Raw genomic sequence first — 15,852 nt, forward strand, 5'->3', positions numbered from 1 at the left:
ATGAATGTTTCGAAATTACATTACCCATAGCTATTTGTCCTAGTGAACGAGGTCTTGATGTATTATCATTATAGTAGACTGGATCAACATCAACTTGCACTTCGGATACCATGTTTCCCGGGACGAGACCCACTCGACCATTCGACTCACCTCTGTAGAATCCATCAGCATCTTTGTCACCATAGATCTAGCAAAAAAAATTCAGAAGAGAAGTTTTACTCTTGTAAAAGATATATCTAGCACATTGCTCAGAGGCAGTCATATTAAAAACTACTTAACGTGAGATTTTGCTTTTTGTACAGGAACTGCGATTTTAATTTAGTTGTGCATTTATGAAAACCTCAGTTAAAAAAAGATTAAGTTTCAATAACTAATCAGTTTAAAAAATGGTTAAGATGTTCTAGTAAACTAAATTGGGAGCAAATTATTTCTCTTACAATGTAGGTTTTATATTAATTAACCCAAGTATGTTATGATTCTGGCTTTACTATTTCTTCTACTTCCGAGAACTAATCAGAATAAAAGTTACTTAATGTGTACAAGCGCATAGTTTCTTATGTCTGAAGGAAAGCTGTTGCAGGCCTTGCTGATCTGTTACTCTGTTTACTCCTCCATGTTATTTGAACTGATTTATTGACTTTAGCTTCAGCTGACTGTATCTGGTGAATATTTGGTGAATGGTTGTATTTGGTGAATACTTAAGGACCTGAATGAAAGCCTCTTTAGGGGCTTGTTAACTTGTATTTAATATTTTAACTTGACTTCGAAAGTTTGTTCTAAATTTCTCGCAAGCTGAAAAGTTTTTTTTTTTTTTTCTATTGTATCAGTTTTACGTAACGTGTTAATAAACCTTCAGTTTGAGTTTGTGTTTAGTATAGTTAGAAGGTAATACGGGACGATAAGTTGTATGATTCTCTTTACGATTCTAGTTGTCTTATATTTTAAAATAGTATATAACAGTATGAAATTAACTCTGTAGTTAGTAATTTAAAGAACTTCGAAAATTTTATATTATTACATCGTTCTGTGAGATCTCTGACTATTTTGATCCTAAAACCAAGGTTATGTTAATAGCTAATTTTGACAAAAGAAACATTCCTGCCTGAACTGCCTTTAAATAGTGCTCTTACTATAGAAAAGGGAGAATATTTTTCAATGATCTTATTAAAATACACATTTACTGCAGTTGTTCTTCCTTTCCATGAGTAGAGCGGTAAAGCCACTGAACATTAGTAGTTCAGCCTTCACTTCGATTCCAGGCGAACGGGTTGGCTTTATTGGTATTTTCGTGGATTTCTCCAGTGTAACGTGAATACAAGCCAGTTTCCCTTTGAAAGCCCTCCACGAAGCCATACTTCAGGGAGATAACCTTCTAGTGCTCTCCCATAATCAAATAAAACAAAACTGCATAGGTTTTAGAATAATCTCTTTAATTTATTTATTACTCTAATGATGATTTTTTCTGACTGTAAACAAATGTGTTTCGCAAGGAGTATTTGTGACATCGCAGAAGAGACTGTTTTGTTTATTAGATACCTTTAATTTGGGAGAAATAATCGATATGATGAAGACTGCGCAGAAGAACGTTGTCATTTGTAAGCTGCATTCAAGACCAGCATTTGTTTCTGTGTTAAAAAAAAGTTACCATATATGACTTTAAAGAACAGCGCGTGGTCAAGAAATCAATACTCTAAATTGTGCCTCATCAGTAAACATATTTCCAGTGGTCGAAATCCTAAAATATCTCGATAACGGTATAATTTCGTTCCGTACTTTGTCCAAGGGGAATAGAAAAAATACAAAAAAAAGTATTGATTGATTCCTGACTGCCTTTTAGAAGTACAGAATTATTATAATTTAATGAATTATTTTATATTATAATAATTTAATTTAATATTTATTATATTTTAATGTTCAAAAACCGTTGTATTAAATACATTAGTTTTTAAGTTTAACTTTATGATACACAAGTCAAAATACAATCTTTCATCTAATTAGGGTTTTTGATCTATTGTTTATATGACATGCGAGATATTCTAAAACCAAAGTTTTTATATTAAGTAACTACTCTATCGTTCATGTGGAGGAAGAATATGTCGTACATTTAGCTGTGAGTAAAATGAATATACATCTCTGTTAGTAATCTAATTGTATTAGATAACAAATCTATGTCTAAAATCTAAAAATTATCCAAAATATAATTCCCAGAAAGATAAAGATTATTCTATAGAGTTTAGCAAAATAAAATCAAAACTTATACGTAAATTGGCAAAAAGAAAATATTCCTAGGGAAACTTCTAAAATTAAGAGTAAAAATACTATAGCCTTTAAAATCTATAGCGTATGATTAACTGTCAAGAAGAAATGATGGATGAGTGTGTTTAAAGTAACAAGTAAACAAGTTTTGCTGTTATCTAAGTTCTCTAAATTGTTGCTGTTCCAAAACTGATTTAGGTTACCTTTATGTCTATTTTTATAGTTAATTGGTACTTTGCGCTATTATTTTGACGTGTTAACTTTTTCTGTTTGAGAAACAAATTATTAATAATTTTTTTTGCATTTTGTACATTCCTAAACTTTCAAAAGTAATGCGGGTTACTTTAATACTAGACAAATTAATAAGAATGTAAACAGTCTCACATTATTCCAAGTATACAGACATCGAAGTTTTAAATTATAAACTGCACAGTTATTTACACAGTAACCTAACACATGCTTGATTTTCCTTACGAGGAGGCGTATGGCGTTATTCTCCCTAACAAAGGGCTATCTTACACGGATCACGTTTTCAGATGACCATGTAACGACTTAAGGGCCGTTCTTACTGGGGCTTATCTGAGCTAACGGAGACAGTTGACGTAGCTGACCCATTTCCAAAATCAGTTTTCCCCATAGGTTAGCAAGTTGAAAAATCTGAATTGCACAGTGGAGCTACTTGACACATGGTACGGACTCCATTAGCTCAGGTAAACCCCAGTGGGAACGGCCCTTTAGAGTCTGACTAGAATTTAAAAACAGGAACTATATTTTGCCTGATCAAGGTCTCACTAAACTGTTTAAGCCAACAACAAGCCCGATATTTTTTACTTAAGAATGAAACTTGGATTGGATTATTCAATTATGGCAAAGCACACGAGGCCTCTCTGCCTAAATGGCGGGATGCCTTCGTGGAGGACTTTCTAAGGGAAATTGGCTCGTATACACGTTACACATGGGGAAAACCACGAAAACGCCCATGCAGCCAGCCCGTCCGCGGGATTCGAACCTCGGACCGAACTACCAGTGTTCAGCGTCTTTACCGCTCTGCCGCTGGTGGGCCACAGAAGAAAGAATGAAACTTGATACTGCCTTCTTGTCAATGGGATCAATCGGCTAACGTTTGATCGGTGTCAGATGTCAGACTTGTCGATGTTGATTCAACCGATCAATTTAAGTAATCTGACCCAGTATGAAGTTCGCATTAAATATCTGCTTACATTATTACTTTGAACAATTACCATAACCAAGTCATTTCGTTTTGGATATCAAATTAGGAGAAAATTAAAATTGCCAAAGTTGTTCGCTTCGTACTGGCTATGCATATCTCATGCACGGTTCTTAATTGCGGAAATTTGGGGGGGGGAGATAAGTTCTTGCAAGATTTATTCATTCTCCTAAGTCTATTTCTACAGTTTAACGAAAAAACAATGAAACAGATTAATTGAAACAGATTTGGGTATAATGAACAACAAATAAATATATTAAAGCTCATATCTCACATGAAAACACTAAAGTGCAATTTAAAAATAATCATCTTTGAGGCACCTGATTTCAGAAAGTGGACTCGATTGTTAGTGGCTTCGGGAACCACTCTAAAATATATCCCATTATAAATATGAAAATTGTAATAAATAATACGGTTAGTTAGTCAAATAATTATTGTCGGATTATTTGACTAACTAACCGTATTATAGTCAGTTATTGCTCAGATTCAGCCGAAATCCAAAGGAGCCTGGCTTCATTACGTTTCCGTTTGGAAAGAAATTGTAATTTCAGTCCAAGTCCACAGGAGCACCAAATGACAGGATTTTCTGTACATTTACAAGATTTAGATAAGAAACAGTGAAATATCTCAATAATTCTGAAAAGATTTTATTACTAATGCTTACAATATACTTACAATATCTCAGTGCTATCGCCTGTTTCCCTTAGAAAGGGCCTTCGTGACGGCATCCCTACACTTAGGCATATAGCCCTCGAGTGCTTTGCCATATAAAACAAATCAGACCAAAACAATGAGTTGTGCGTATTTTTAGATTAATAATGGAAATTTACATAAATTTCCTACCTAAATAAAAAAGTATGCATAAATAACTATTTACTTAGGGGTAAATAATAATAATATTTACTTAGGGGTATTTTTAAGCAGTATCATACGAACTGCTTAAAAATTGCAAATGTAAAATCTATTAAAAAGTTAATGGTTCAAAAATCTCTGCAAAGAAAAAATTTAAAGAAGCCGTGAATCACATAAAAGGAGCAAATCATAAAGTTAAGTAAGAATTAATGCATATCAAATAAATTTTATAATCAAATGAATTTAATAATAGACTAAAATGCTTTCTATCGCATATGTCAAGTAAAAATGCGTCATTGGTTCTTGTAAGTGAAGGAAGTTTGAGTGATACATGTAATAAAATTACGAGACATTCTGATACATCATGTTATTCAGTTATACTGTGGGGGGAAAATTAACAAGAATATCCTGTGGAGTTACTGAAATAAAGGTATTTAACTAGTTTAATTATGAATATAATTAAATACTTCTAAATGCAGTCAACTGCTCTTGTTTCTTTGAAATTGTTAAATCTTACAATTAAAACGCTATCAAGAGTTCCTCAGCATCAGGTCTCAGTCAAAAGATCTGAAACGACGAATCTTACGAATTACACCAGTTCAAACAACCGTAAAAAGTGTCACTATAAACTTTGGGTTTCGTGAACATGAATACACTATGTTCTGTATGAATTTGAACTTTGAATGGACCTATATATGAAAAAAATCAATCCGTTTGGATGAATATAAGTATTATTCTGATAAAGGTATGTATAAAATTCATAAATGAGGATATATTGTGGGTTATAATCCTGGATCAGAATATTTACATATTTTTAAGTTAAATAATGTAGATGTAAGTTCTTAAATTTTCCACGTAGCATAAAAATAAATATCTTTGAATTGTTAATTTAAATGTAAAATCAAATTAAACAACTCAAAATTTGATAACACCCTGTACATGCATAAGTAATACATATCTCAAAATTTTCTTGACCGGCGAAATTTTAAAGTTTTTAGAAAGGTCTTCCTTTTGATAAGAACTAAGGATATAAACAGTCAATTCCCGATTAACCCAAGGCGAGTTAACCAGGGTTTCTCTAAAATGTTAAGCTTATCTTCTAAAAAATGTTAAGCTTGTCTCTTGCGAAACGATGGAAAAATTACTATCTTAACAAAATTTAAAAAAATTGCTGCAGGAAATACAAAAAGGAGAATAAAATACGTTGGATAACAGCAAGTGATAGCACATGTTGTTGTTCGGACTTTCTTTTATCCACAGCAGTACATGGTTGTACATGATCTGGAATATGAAACCAATGTTAAATAATCCATCATAAGCAAATTTCTATATCTTAAACATGAATAAAATGTGTATATATATATATATATATATATATTGCTTATTAGTGCTCCGCCCTTAGGCACTGCACGGAAAAGGAGGGATGCCCGTGGAGGTCTTTTTAAGGCAAACTGGCTCGTATCCAGGTTACACATGTGGAAAACCACGAAAATGCCCATGCAGCCAGCCCGTTCGCAGGGACTCGAACCCCGGACCGAACTACCAATGTTTAGCGGCTTTTTACCACTTGACTGCTGGTGGGTCCAATTCAATGTATAGTATTCCTTGTTTCTCGCTGATTCCTTCTGAAATACAAAAGTAATATAAGCGAAAACGTTGTTCTTTCTTTTTTGAATGCTTATTGATTTCACTCAATCAAATCAATGTATTCTCCATATCAAATTGCTTAACGATTTTTCCAGAACAGATTTGATATAAGTGTCTTTTGTAAAAATAAAGTTGCAGAATTTATATACAATTCAAACGCACATTTTATGTCTTGTGCTAATATCCGAACATAAATTTCTATTTTTTTATATTTGCGATACAAAATAATGTGAACAAGTTTAATGTTCCTCAAAGTGCAAGTGAATTCACGGTAGAAAGAGTTTCCGCACTACGCTTTGCATTAATCGCGCAAGATTTCGCAATAAATATACTCGAAATAAAAAAAAAAAAAATTAATAATTTCGCTAGAAAGTAAGAAAATATTTTTGCTTTAAATTTTGCTGTTCAAGATGCAACTGAAGTAAAGTTACATACTTAATCAGCATATTGAAAAGGCTTAGAGTTTAATTTTACGCTTCTGTCGTAAAAATCATCACGGCATATTTTTTAAATTACAAATACGAAGGAAAATACTTTTCCAGACATATTTAAATAAAAATGCCCCTCTTGATCTTAAGCGAAAGGAAATTTTTAAAAAATTATTTACTTTTATTTTGCATTTGTACCAATGTTATTAATTTGCTTAGATGCAAATTTTTTACAACTCATTTAATTTACTTAACTTAATTAGATCTAACTTACTCATTTAATTTATTTACTAATATTTAACTTATTTAACTTATATGTTACATATTTAACTTAATTATTTACAGGCTTTTCATTCATTCAGTTTGCATTATAATTTATTTTTTTTATCGCAAGTTTTAATATTTTATTTAATTTTAATTGTGTATTTATTGGCAGCTCGGAGAAAGGATTATTGTTTTTACTTCGATAATTCCTTTTCCTGGCAAAACAAAAATTTTTGCCTCGCCACTAGTGTGAAATATTTGCTGCAAGACTTGTGCTTAAGCAATCCAGTGGAAAAAGTTGCACCGCTTATCTGGAATAATTAAGTCTTCCTTCTATTAAATAAGTGCAAAAGTCTCCATGTGGCGTTAATTTATGATGGAGTATTTATTATAGCAAATTTTTTATTTGCTTTCTTTTTTCTAGTTTTATGAGCCTTCCATTAATCGCATGAAAATTGAATCGTGGGCTTATTTTCAGTTCTGTCAGTTGTAGCAGTGAACATCGTTACTCTTCGATATTGCTAAAAGAAACACTCTAATGCAATATGTAATATTTTTATTTACTGTGATTGTACGATATTGTGATGATTTAGTTAGCTCGAATTCGGCAAGTAGTACAATAAATTTACAACTTCACATTAACTCCCCCTTCTCCATTTTTAATACAGGTAAAAAAAAAAAAAATTATCTTTATCCTCAGCATGTTAGGCAACTTTCATCCTGCCCACCAGTAACTGACAAGGAAAGGAAAGGGCGGGAAACTTAATTTTAGTAATTTGACCCTGATTTGAATTCCTAATGAACGGACTCGCTGCATGGTGTTTCATGGTTTTCACAATGCATATTGTAAATATGAGCCAGTTTTCATTAGAAAACTGACCACGCAGGCTTCTATGCTTAGGCAAAAAATCCTGATGTGTAATGTGGTCATAAAAACATTTGCCCGTTATATGAACCCCTAGAGGCCTATCCGCTCAACCAGTCGAAATGAAATTTCAGGTATTGTTTTTTGAAGGTATGCGCTCGAGATTGGCATGATTTAAAAAAACAATGCTTTCTCATGTATACGGTTACAGAGAAAAAATTTTAAAATGGCAACACTCCCATTTTTCTTGCGCAAATTGATCAGCGCATTCGAAAACCATAAATGCCGTTGGAATGAAACACGTATGACGAAAATTCCCAGCATAATACATTTGCAAAGTATTATGCTGGAAAGTATTGTAAAAGTATTGTAAAGACAAGTATTGTAAAAGACCAGTAACAACACAAGAAAGGAGAGGAAGAAAAATGTTTATTGCAATTACAAGTTTTCCAAGGGTACAACGTTTTAAGATAGGGTCATCTACTGTAACTTTGCAGTTTCGTGGCCACCGCGATCCCTTGATCTTACTCCGATGGAGGTTTTGGGGTTATCTAAAATCTAAGGTGTGAACATCAAATCAACAAGATTTGTCAGAATTGAAAGATTCCATAAAACGTGAAGTTATACGGATTCCTTCTGAGATGAGGCATCTGTCATTGTCAACAATCTCCCGCATGCAATGCATTATCATCTGCGGAGGTGGACACTTTAAAAACTTGTAATTCCAATGAAAGTTTCTTCCCCCTCTTCTCTCTTGTGTTGTCATTGGTCCTTTACAATGTTCGTTTTTTGCAAATGTTTGTAACATTCCAACGTCATTTATGGTTTTTCAGTGCGCTAATTATTTTTGCGCAGAACAAAAGTGGGCGTTGTCATTCGAAAATTTCGAAATGTTTTCACTGTAACCGTAACTGTGAAAGCTGTATTGTTTTAAATCATCACAATATCGAGCGCATACTTTCAAATAACAATATCTGAACTGTCATTTTGATTATCAGCGGATGGGCCGCTAAGGGTTCATATATCGAGGACGTTTTTTATGACAACACTGTACTTTGCTGTATTCAAATAAACAAACCGATTTTTATCCTAAAGACTTTCTTGATTTCAAAAGCTTTCTTCGAGATTAAGTATTAAACTATAGGCTTTTATTCTTTTCTATTAATCCCTGCGATCTCTTATGAACACATGGTAAAGCTGTTAAACACTTATAAAGGGTTTCAAATTGGGTTGAGCAGACAGTATGAAGTTTCCTCCATCTAACATGTATAAGGACTAGTTTTCCTTAGAAAATTCTCCGCAAAACATATTTCTTAGATGATCTATCACGAAGCATTTTTTATTATTACAGATGCAAGATATGTTCTCTTCAAAGCACAGTACTGTTATTAATATGATTTAATTTTGTTTGATATTTCATCTTAGCATCTGTCATCGATTACCTCAAGGGAATAAATGTAATAAATTTTGTGAATATGACTGGTAGCTCAAGAATAATTTTTTATTCAAAAAGTCGATTGACATCAACACCTATTTATCTTTCATCACATACCTGTTTTTTTGAAATTTCAGTTCTTAAAAAGTTTCAGGAAGATCCAATTCTTTTAAATGTTTCCTTTTATATCAGTTGTCTTAGAACTAATGAAATGAAACTAACGTTTTACGTTTTAAAAGAGGCTATTTTCATGAGTTAGATATAGCGGCAACATTTATCATAATTGTTCTGCAACAAATTTCAAAGCTTGTTATTTATTTTTTTGCAACCAGAACATTTTGTTTTGTTTCATTGCTCCATATAAACTGCAAAAATATTTAGAAATTAAGAAATCTTCTCTTACTTTGCCTGTTTACATTCTAGTCTTAACAAAAAATAAACCTAAGATTCCTGTTTCCTTCCGCCAGTATTATAAGCAATACCGTTAGATTCTAGTAACAAATATGGTAAGCGAAACTAACTGTATAGTTTGGAGACAAAATAAATGTATAGGTACAACAGGACCAAGTATCCAGCCCTATATATAACTCGTTTTTTATTATAAAAATTAAACAAGAAACTTATTTACGGTACATTTCGCTTACGGATGATTTTGTTTGCGTAGATGTACATCATAGACCATTGCATTGCATTAAAACTGCGGTAGACCTACGGGGTCAAAGAAACTATTAAATGTTACTTTTTTTAAATCAAATCCCTACCATTCTCAGAAAAGTAAATGTCACGAGGGCAGTGGTAATATATAAATACTGTGTGCACTTCATGGGGGAAATAAAAAAATTTGTTAGAAATTTACTAATGATCTACTTCATACTATGACAGGTAACAAATAATAACGGAGATAAAATTGTATTAGTTGATTAGTTGTTTCAGGTGTTCAGATTTGAGGTTCCTACCGTATTCAAAAATTCATTCGAATTTTGATTTTGATTTACGGAGTTTCTAGATTAGTTGTAAGGGACTCTAGATTTTTGCGTGATATAGCTAGAAGACCATTGCACTACTAATATCAAGCTGCTGAAGAAGCTTTTAAATTGTTGCACATTAACATTTTCGACTTACAAGAATGTGACAAGCAGAATAAAGCAACAGAACACAGCCCCATTAGAAAGAACTGTCTAATGGCATCCTTCCGTTAGATTTATAAGCCTTGTGTGCCTAACCTAGACCACAGCCGAAAGGTGAGAATCGCAATTACAGAAATATGCATAATTTTTTTAAAAACCGAATTTGTCCATTTGGGCTGCTCCTCTTTGTTTACAGTCACATAAAGCATTTATAAACGAAGATCAAAACGCCAGATCAATTAATTCTCCCTCAATACTTAAATAATTCCGTTGTTTATTATCCACTGACACTGCGGTGAATCATATGTAAACTGCGAAGCGACAGCCTGACCTTGCAAAGAGCTTGTAGAATGATTAATGGAACTTACGTGGTCAGCTGAAAATGAAACGCAGAGTCAAGAACTCAGCTTACATTTTATTGTTTTAAATATGGTATTTTGAAACAGTGATGAATGATGAAATGATGCGTTTCGAAGTTTTAAAGTTAGCAATCATAGTATCTTTTTTATAATATATTCGTAAACGTTTGTAGCTAATCTGCCGCCTATCATAGTCGATCATCTGACACAAGTGCCACATTTGCCTTGCTTCACCTTGCTTCAGCACAAGGCAGTAATAGCTTTAAGGTGGACTTTCTAAGAGAAACCTAGAGAAACGCCTAAAAAACCTTTGAATTATCAAGAACAAAATCAGGGAGGAATCATCTTGTGCTCTGCTGCTTTAGCCGCTCTTTCCGTAGCAAACCGTAAATAAGTTAGAAAGGAATTAATAGCAACATTGAATAATTTATTAGGTATTTTAGAGGAAAAAGAGGTATATCTATCCCTTCTTGCTAAATACAAGATTGGCAGAAAACATTAGCAGTTTTGAAAAAGCACAATCTATTTCTGTATAGGAATAAGTTTTAGTTTGTAGATATACATTGGAAGGTTTCCCATTTGCAAATATGTACTTAAAATGTAACTACATGTGCATTTAATAACTCATCTAAACCCACCAAATTCTAATTTTAGCCACCTTTCAGTACTTTCGGAATGTCTTCGTAGGTTTTTCCACTGTCTAAAATAAAATACTGCTGCTTGGTGGGCGATAGTAGATGTGGTATTCACGTCGTCGTTTGACATCCGCAAACTTCAAACGTACATACAATCATCTGAGCCTATGTGAAAGGAAAAATATCCTTCAATAGCCCTCAAATATCTAATGAACTGAAGATTACTATTCTTAAAAAAATTATGGCAGTCCATCAGTCGATGGTGTGGCGTGTGATGGTAAACTTCAAGGCTAAGTCCCGAGTATGTGTACAGAAATCTGGCTAACATCTGGATGATATCATCTTTAAGAAGCAATGAACAGGTATATATTTTTACAAGTAGAAAATATATCTTTACATATGTGCGGAATAAAGCTTATTATTGTATTCAAATGGGCTGCGTTCTATTAATATCAAAACCATTAAGTTTCTCTGCCAGATCCCATATTATCTGAGCTCTAAAAGAATGGAAAATATCCTTTTACAAGGCACTGTTAGAGCAGCGCAAACATTCTATTTCATAAAGAATTTCTTTCATAGAATTTTAAAGAGTTTTATGCAAATTTAGCAGAATAAAAAATTATATTTAACATGTAACATTTTAGGAAAGGAAATGTTTTCCCAGAAAAAGGGAAATAAAGAGAGTTTAAATAATATCTTATTATTTATTCATATTTGAAACGATTACATTCCATAGCTCTACTTAACACCTAATTGCACTAGAATACTAACAATGCATACTTCAGAAGGATTTCTAAAAAATGCTTATTCATTTGCAAAACTGAAAATTTCGTGTTGAAGCACATTACTGGTTGCCCTCGTATTTAGTGTATGTATATAATGTATATACACGATAATATGAAGATGAGTAAAGTGAATAATTTTTTCCTTCGCCTCCTGTCATCATCACCTGGAATAACTTCGGAGTTAAAAAAATTATTTTAATTTGATAGGATAAATCCGCGTTCTGGAAACATCTCTTACTCACTAGTAAGGAGCTGTTATAACGCAAATTTTGAAATACTATTTACCTGTTTAATTCTAAAATAAAACTATAGTAGCTTCATTTCATATAATATCATTAAATTTGATTTCGAAATCATTCATGAACGGACTGATAAAATACCGGAATGAAGCCCTTTTTTAAACCAATTTTATCATTCCGTTTCCTGTATGCTCCAGTTTTAAAATAAGTGGCACAATATTTTTAAATATTATCTTCATTAATTAATAAGATCGGTGAAATGCCCAAATATGAAATTAATAAAAATACTTAAATCGCAATTATATAAATAAGACTTGTTGACTTGTCGACAATCATCAAAGGATTGATCGCTCGGATATTTTTCATGACTTTAGGTACACTGCTGGCCATTATAATTATTGTATCAAGAAGGAAGCGCACAACAAATTTGAAATTTGTACGTACACGCTGGGGTAAGAAAAAAATTAACATTTCACGGCATGCTCACATTAGAAGAAAGAAAAATGAATGCTATGTTACAGGTATGCGAAGTATCTGAGTATCTGAGAAAATAGACTTAACTCAAATGGCTTTCAGCCTTTTCACGTCTAAGGACCGTTTAACAAATTACAAATACATTGTGGTAGCTGCTTTTTAGTTAATTTTCTAATGCTATGTAAATATTTAACTGTTTTTGATTCGGGGACTTATGAATAAAATAACGCGAACTAAACTGCAGAAAATTATTAAGAACGAAGTTAATAATACTGAAAAATACATTATTGATGCAGGTTTTGGTTATATACAGGGTGATTCTTAATTGTTTTTACAAATTAAGAGGAGTGATAGTACTCATCAAGATGAGCAATAATTACCATAGAACATAAGGTCGCATTCTACTCTGAGAGGCAGAAAAGAGGAATATTAGAATTCCAACCTGAACTTACAACAGTGTTGGAAGAGCGAACGAACGAAACCAAAAATTTCACAATCAGTTTAGTGAAAAACTAACAGAGAGTGCACAAAACTGATAAAACCGAAAACTCGGCTTTCGAGGGTTAATTCGAGCTCAGACTTTGATGGCAAACACTCAAATGCACATCTTTGGTTGGCAAGGTGTCAACCTCGCAAACGATTGCAACAAGTTCATTATCTAAATTATTATCTATTAGGGGAAAAAGCTGCTACCTTGATATTAAGTATCAAGGTAGCAGTTCGTTTTCCCTTAGCCATCGTTTGTCCTGTCCTCCTGGACTTAACTGTGCTGCGCTCATTCTACTTGAAGCGCCCTTCTATGGGATACGAAGTTCTGACAGTGGGAATACAGCATGAACTTTCCGTACTAATCTCGGCATACAGTGGAAGCTAGAGTTAGTTGATAATATTCAGCCCTTGATTAGATAGCCCTTGATAGCCCTGGATAACGAAAGCTCTGACCCTTGAATGATTCCTCCATTGTTTCATTGCCCAGGTGAAGCTGTAGCTGGCTGAAAAGGGCCTCATCTTTAAGGTCCTTCTCCTGATGGACTGTGCAGGAGGTCATGCAAGAGACCTGCAATATGATGGTGTGCAGATATAGTTTCTATCCTCGAACACTATATCTCTAATTCAGCCAATGGATCAAGGTATCATTCGTGCCTTTAAGGCACTCTGCACTCGCTCCACGATGGAGGGCCTCATCTCGGCAGTTGACGATGCCAATAACGAATTCACCTTGAAAGCATACTGGCGCAGTTACGACATTGCCTCATGTTTGTCTAATATTCAGCTAGCATTAAAGACAGTGAGACCATAAATTCTAGATGGAAGAAATTATGGTCGATGGTAGTGCACGACTATCCAGGCTTCACTCCTGAAGAAGTTCATCACTCAGCGGTGGAGAAAGCGGTAAGGCTGGCTCACATCATAAGGAATGAAGGATTTGTCGACATGACAAAAGAAGACATCAGCGCCATTATAGATTGCCGTTCGGACCCACTGACCCTAAGATAACAAAGTCTGAAAGTGAGGAAGAAAACAAAGAAGACGAAGAAGAAACTGAAAAGCGTGGCCTTACCCTGGAGAATCTGTAACAATTGTTCAACATGGCGAGAGCGATGCAACAGTTTGCACAAGGCATTGACGACAATATGGTTCCACCTGTCGAGTTAAGCAATCGTATTGACGGGGTTATGTCCTTGTACAGGGGAATTTTGAAGGAAATGAAAAAGCAAAGACAACAACTACTCATCACCGTGTTTCTCTCCATGGTAAAGCCTCCTCTCTACCGTCAGCACCTCCAGCAGAAGAGTCTCCGAATGAGCCTAAAGTTTCTACGAGTCAAGTGGAAGCCTCTCCTCAGCCACCAACACAAGACTCTTCGCTTCTTTCAGAAAACTATGCTGATTAATGTTTATTACTGTATAAGGTTTTGTAATTAACCTTATTAATTAGCACTGACACGTTTAAGTAAATACGTATACTGTTGTAATTTTTGTCTTAAATGTGCAAAGTATAAATATTGTTTACATATTTAAAACATTGTTGTACCCGCATACACGAAAATTCTTACTTCGCGGTTTTTCAGCTTTCGTGGAAGGTTCTGGTCCCCATTAACCGCGAAAAACGAAGGATCACTGTATACCATTTTATAAGTGTATATAAATATATCAATTTTTATGTTATATATGGTATGATCTGGTTTATTTGATTACAGAGAAGCACCCACGGCTATTTGCCTAAGGGTAAGGATGCCTCCGTGGAGGACTTTCTAAGCATAGCTGGCTCGTACACCCGTTACACATGGGGAAACCACGAAAGCGCCCATACAGCCATTCCGTTCACCGGAATTCGAACTCCGAAACGAACTACCAATGTTCAGTGGCTTTACCGCTCAACCGCTAGTGAGCCTCCTCTCCACATATACATATGCACATATAATATGCGTAAGTATGTTTATATATAGTATATACATATACATTAAATTTTGAAATTATATTTTCATGTCATTGATAAAGAGTAATTCAGTGATGAAGAATTATAAAATATTCTACGGAATTACATTGCTTCCTGGATTTTTCGTAAGCTTCATGATATTTCTTAAAGAGAATCTCAACGCTAATTCCATTTCCAAGCCATTTATGTACCTCATTTATTTTGCACTGAATTATATTTAGAGAATTATTTCACATGATTAGAGATGAAAATGCAGATTTATAAACGAAGAATTTAAGGGTAAGAAGAGAATTAGGTCGTTTTCTAATTATTCTTGAAGCATTTAGATTTGAAAAAATATGGCACATTAATACAGATCACTGAATGAGATGGCCGACAGAGGACAGATTAATTAGCTAATAAATTTTAGTTTTCATTGAGCAAAAATGAATTCATGTGCATTCTTTAATAAAAGAAACATACAATTTTATGTTTTCGCATTCATATTTTTTTCTTAAATACTTAACTAATTCAAATATTGCAATATATTATCAGTAATAACTTCCTAAAATACAATTTTAATCGATTTTAATTGTTATTTTGTCTTTGCTATACCCCTCTTTAGAGTTCAATAGCAGTCGATTAGCATTTTTCTGGGTTCATTTTCCTTTATAGTACGCTCACACTTTATATATATATTATATACATATTGCTCGTACTCCTCATTTTCAACTTTTAACATCTCTGGGAAAAATGGAATATCCGAATCCAGAAAATGATTCTTGGTGATGCTAAGATTGTTATTACTAAGCACCGTCATGCCAAAATGCTTCAAAAAAT

General features: G+C 33.5%; 1 protein-coding gene across 8 annotated transcripts in view; it reads right to left on the reverse strand.

Moving 5' to 3' along the window:
• The window catches only part of LOC118187080 (RIMS-binding protein 2-like), a 481,618-nt gene that overhangs the window by 38,111 nt on the left and 427,655 nt on the right, over positions 1-15,852 (reverse strand). For all 8 annotated transcript variants that reach the window (XM_085807914.1, XM_085807917.1, XM_085807913.1 and 5 more), the window contains one exon: positions 25-187. In XM_085807914.1, the coding sequence (XP_085664040.1) occupies positions 25-187 (163 nt within the window). The remainder of the gene's footprint in view (positions 1-24; positions 188-15,852) is intronic.

The sequence above is a fragment of the Stegodyphus dumicola genome, chromosome X1 (assembly GCF_044657685.1).
Source record: "Stegodyphus dumicola isolate Sdum_Otavi_A_Nest chromosome X1, ASM4465768v1".
Classification (NCBI taxonomy): domain Eukaryota; kingdom Metazoa; phylum Arthropoda; class Arachnida; order Araneae; family Eresidae; genus Stegodyphus; species Stegodyphus dumicola.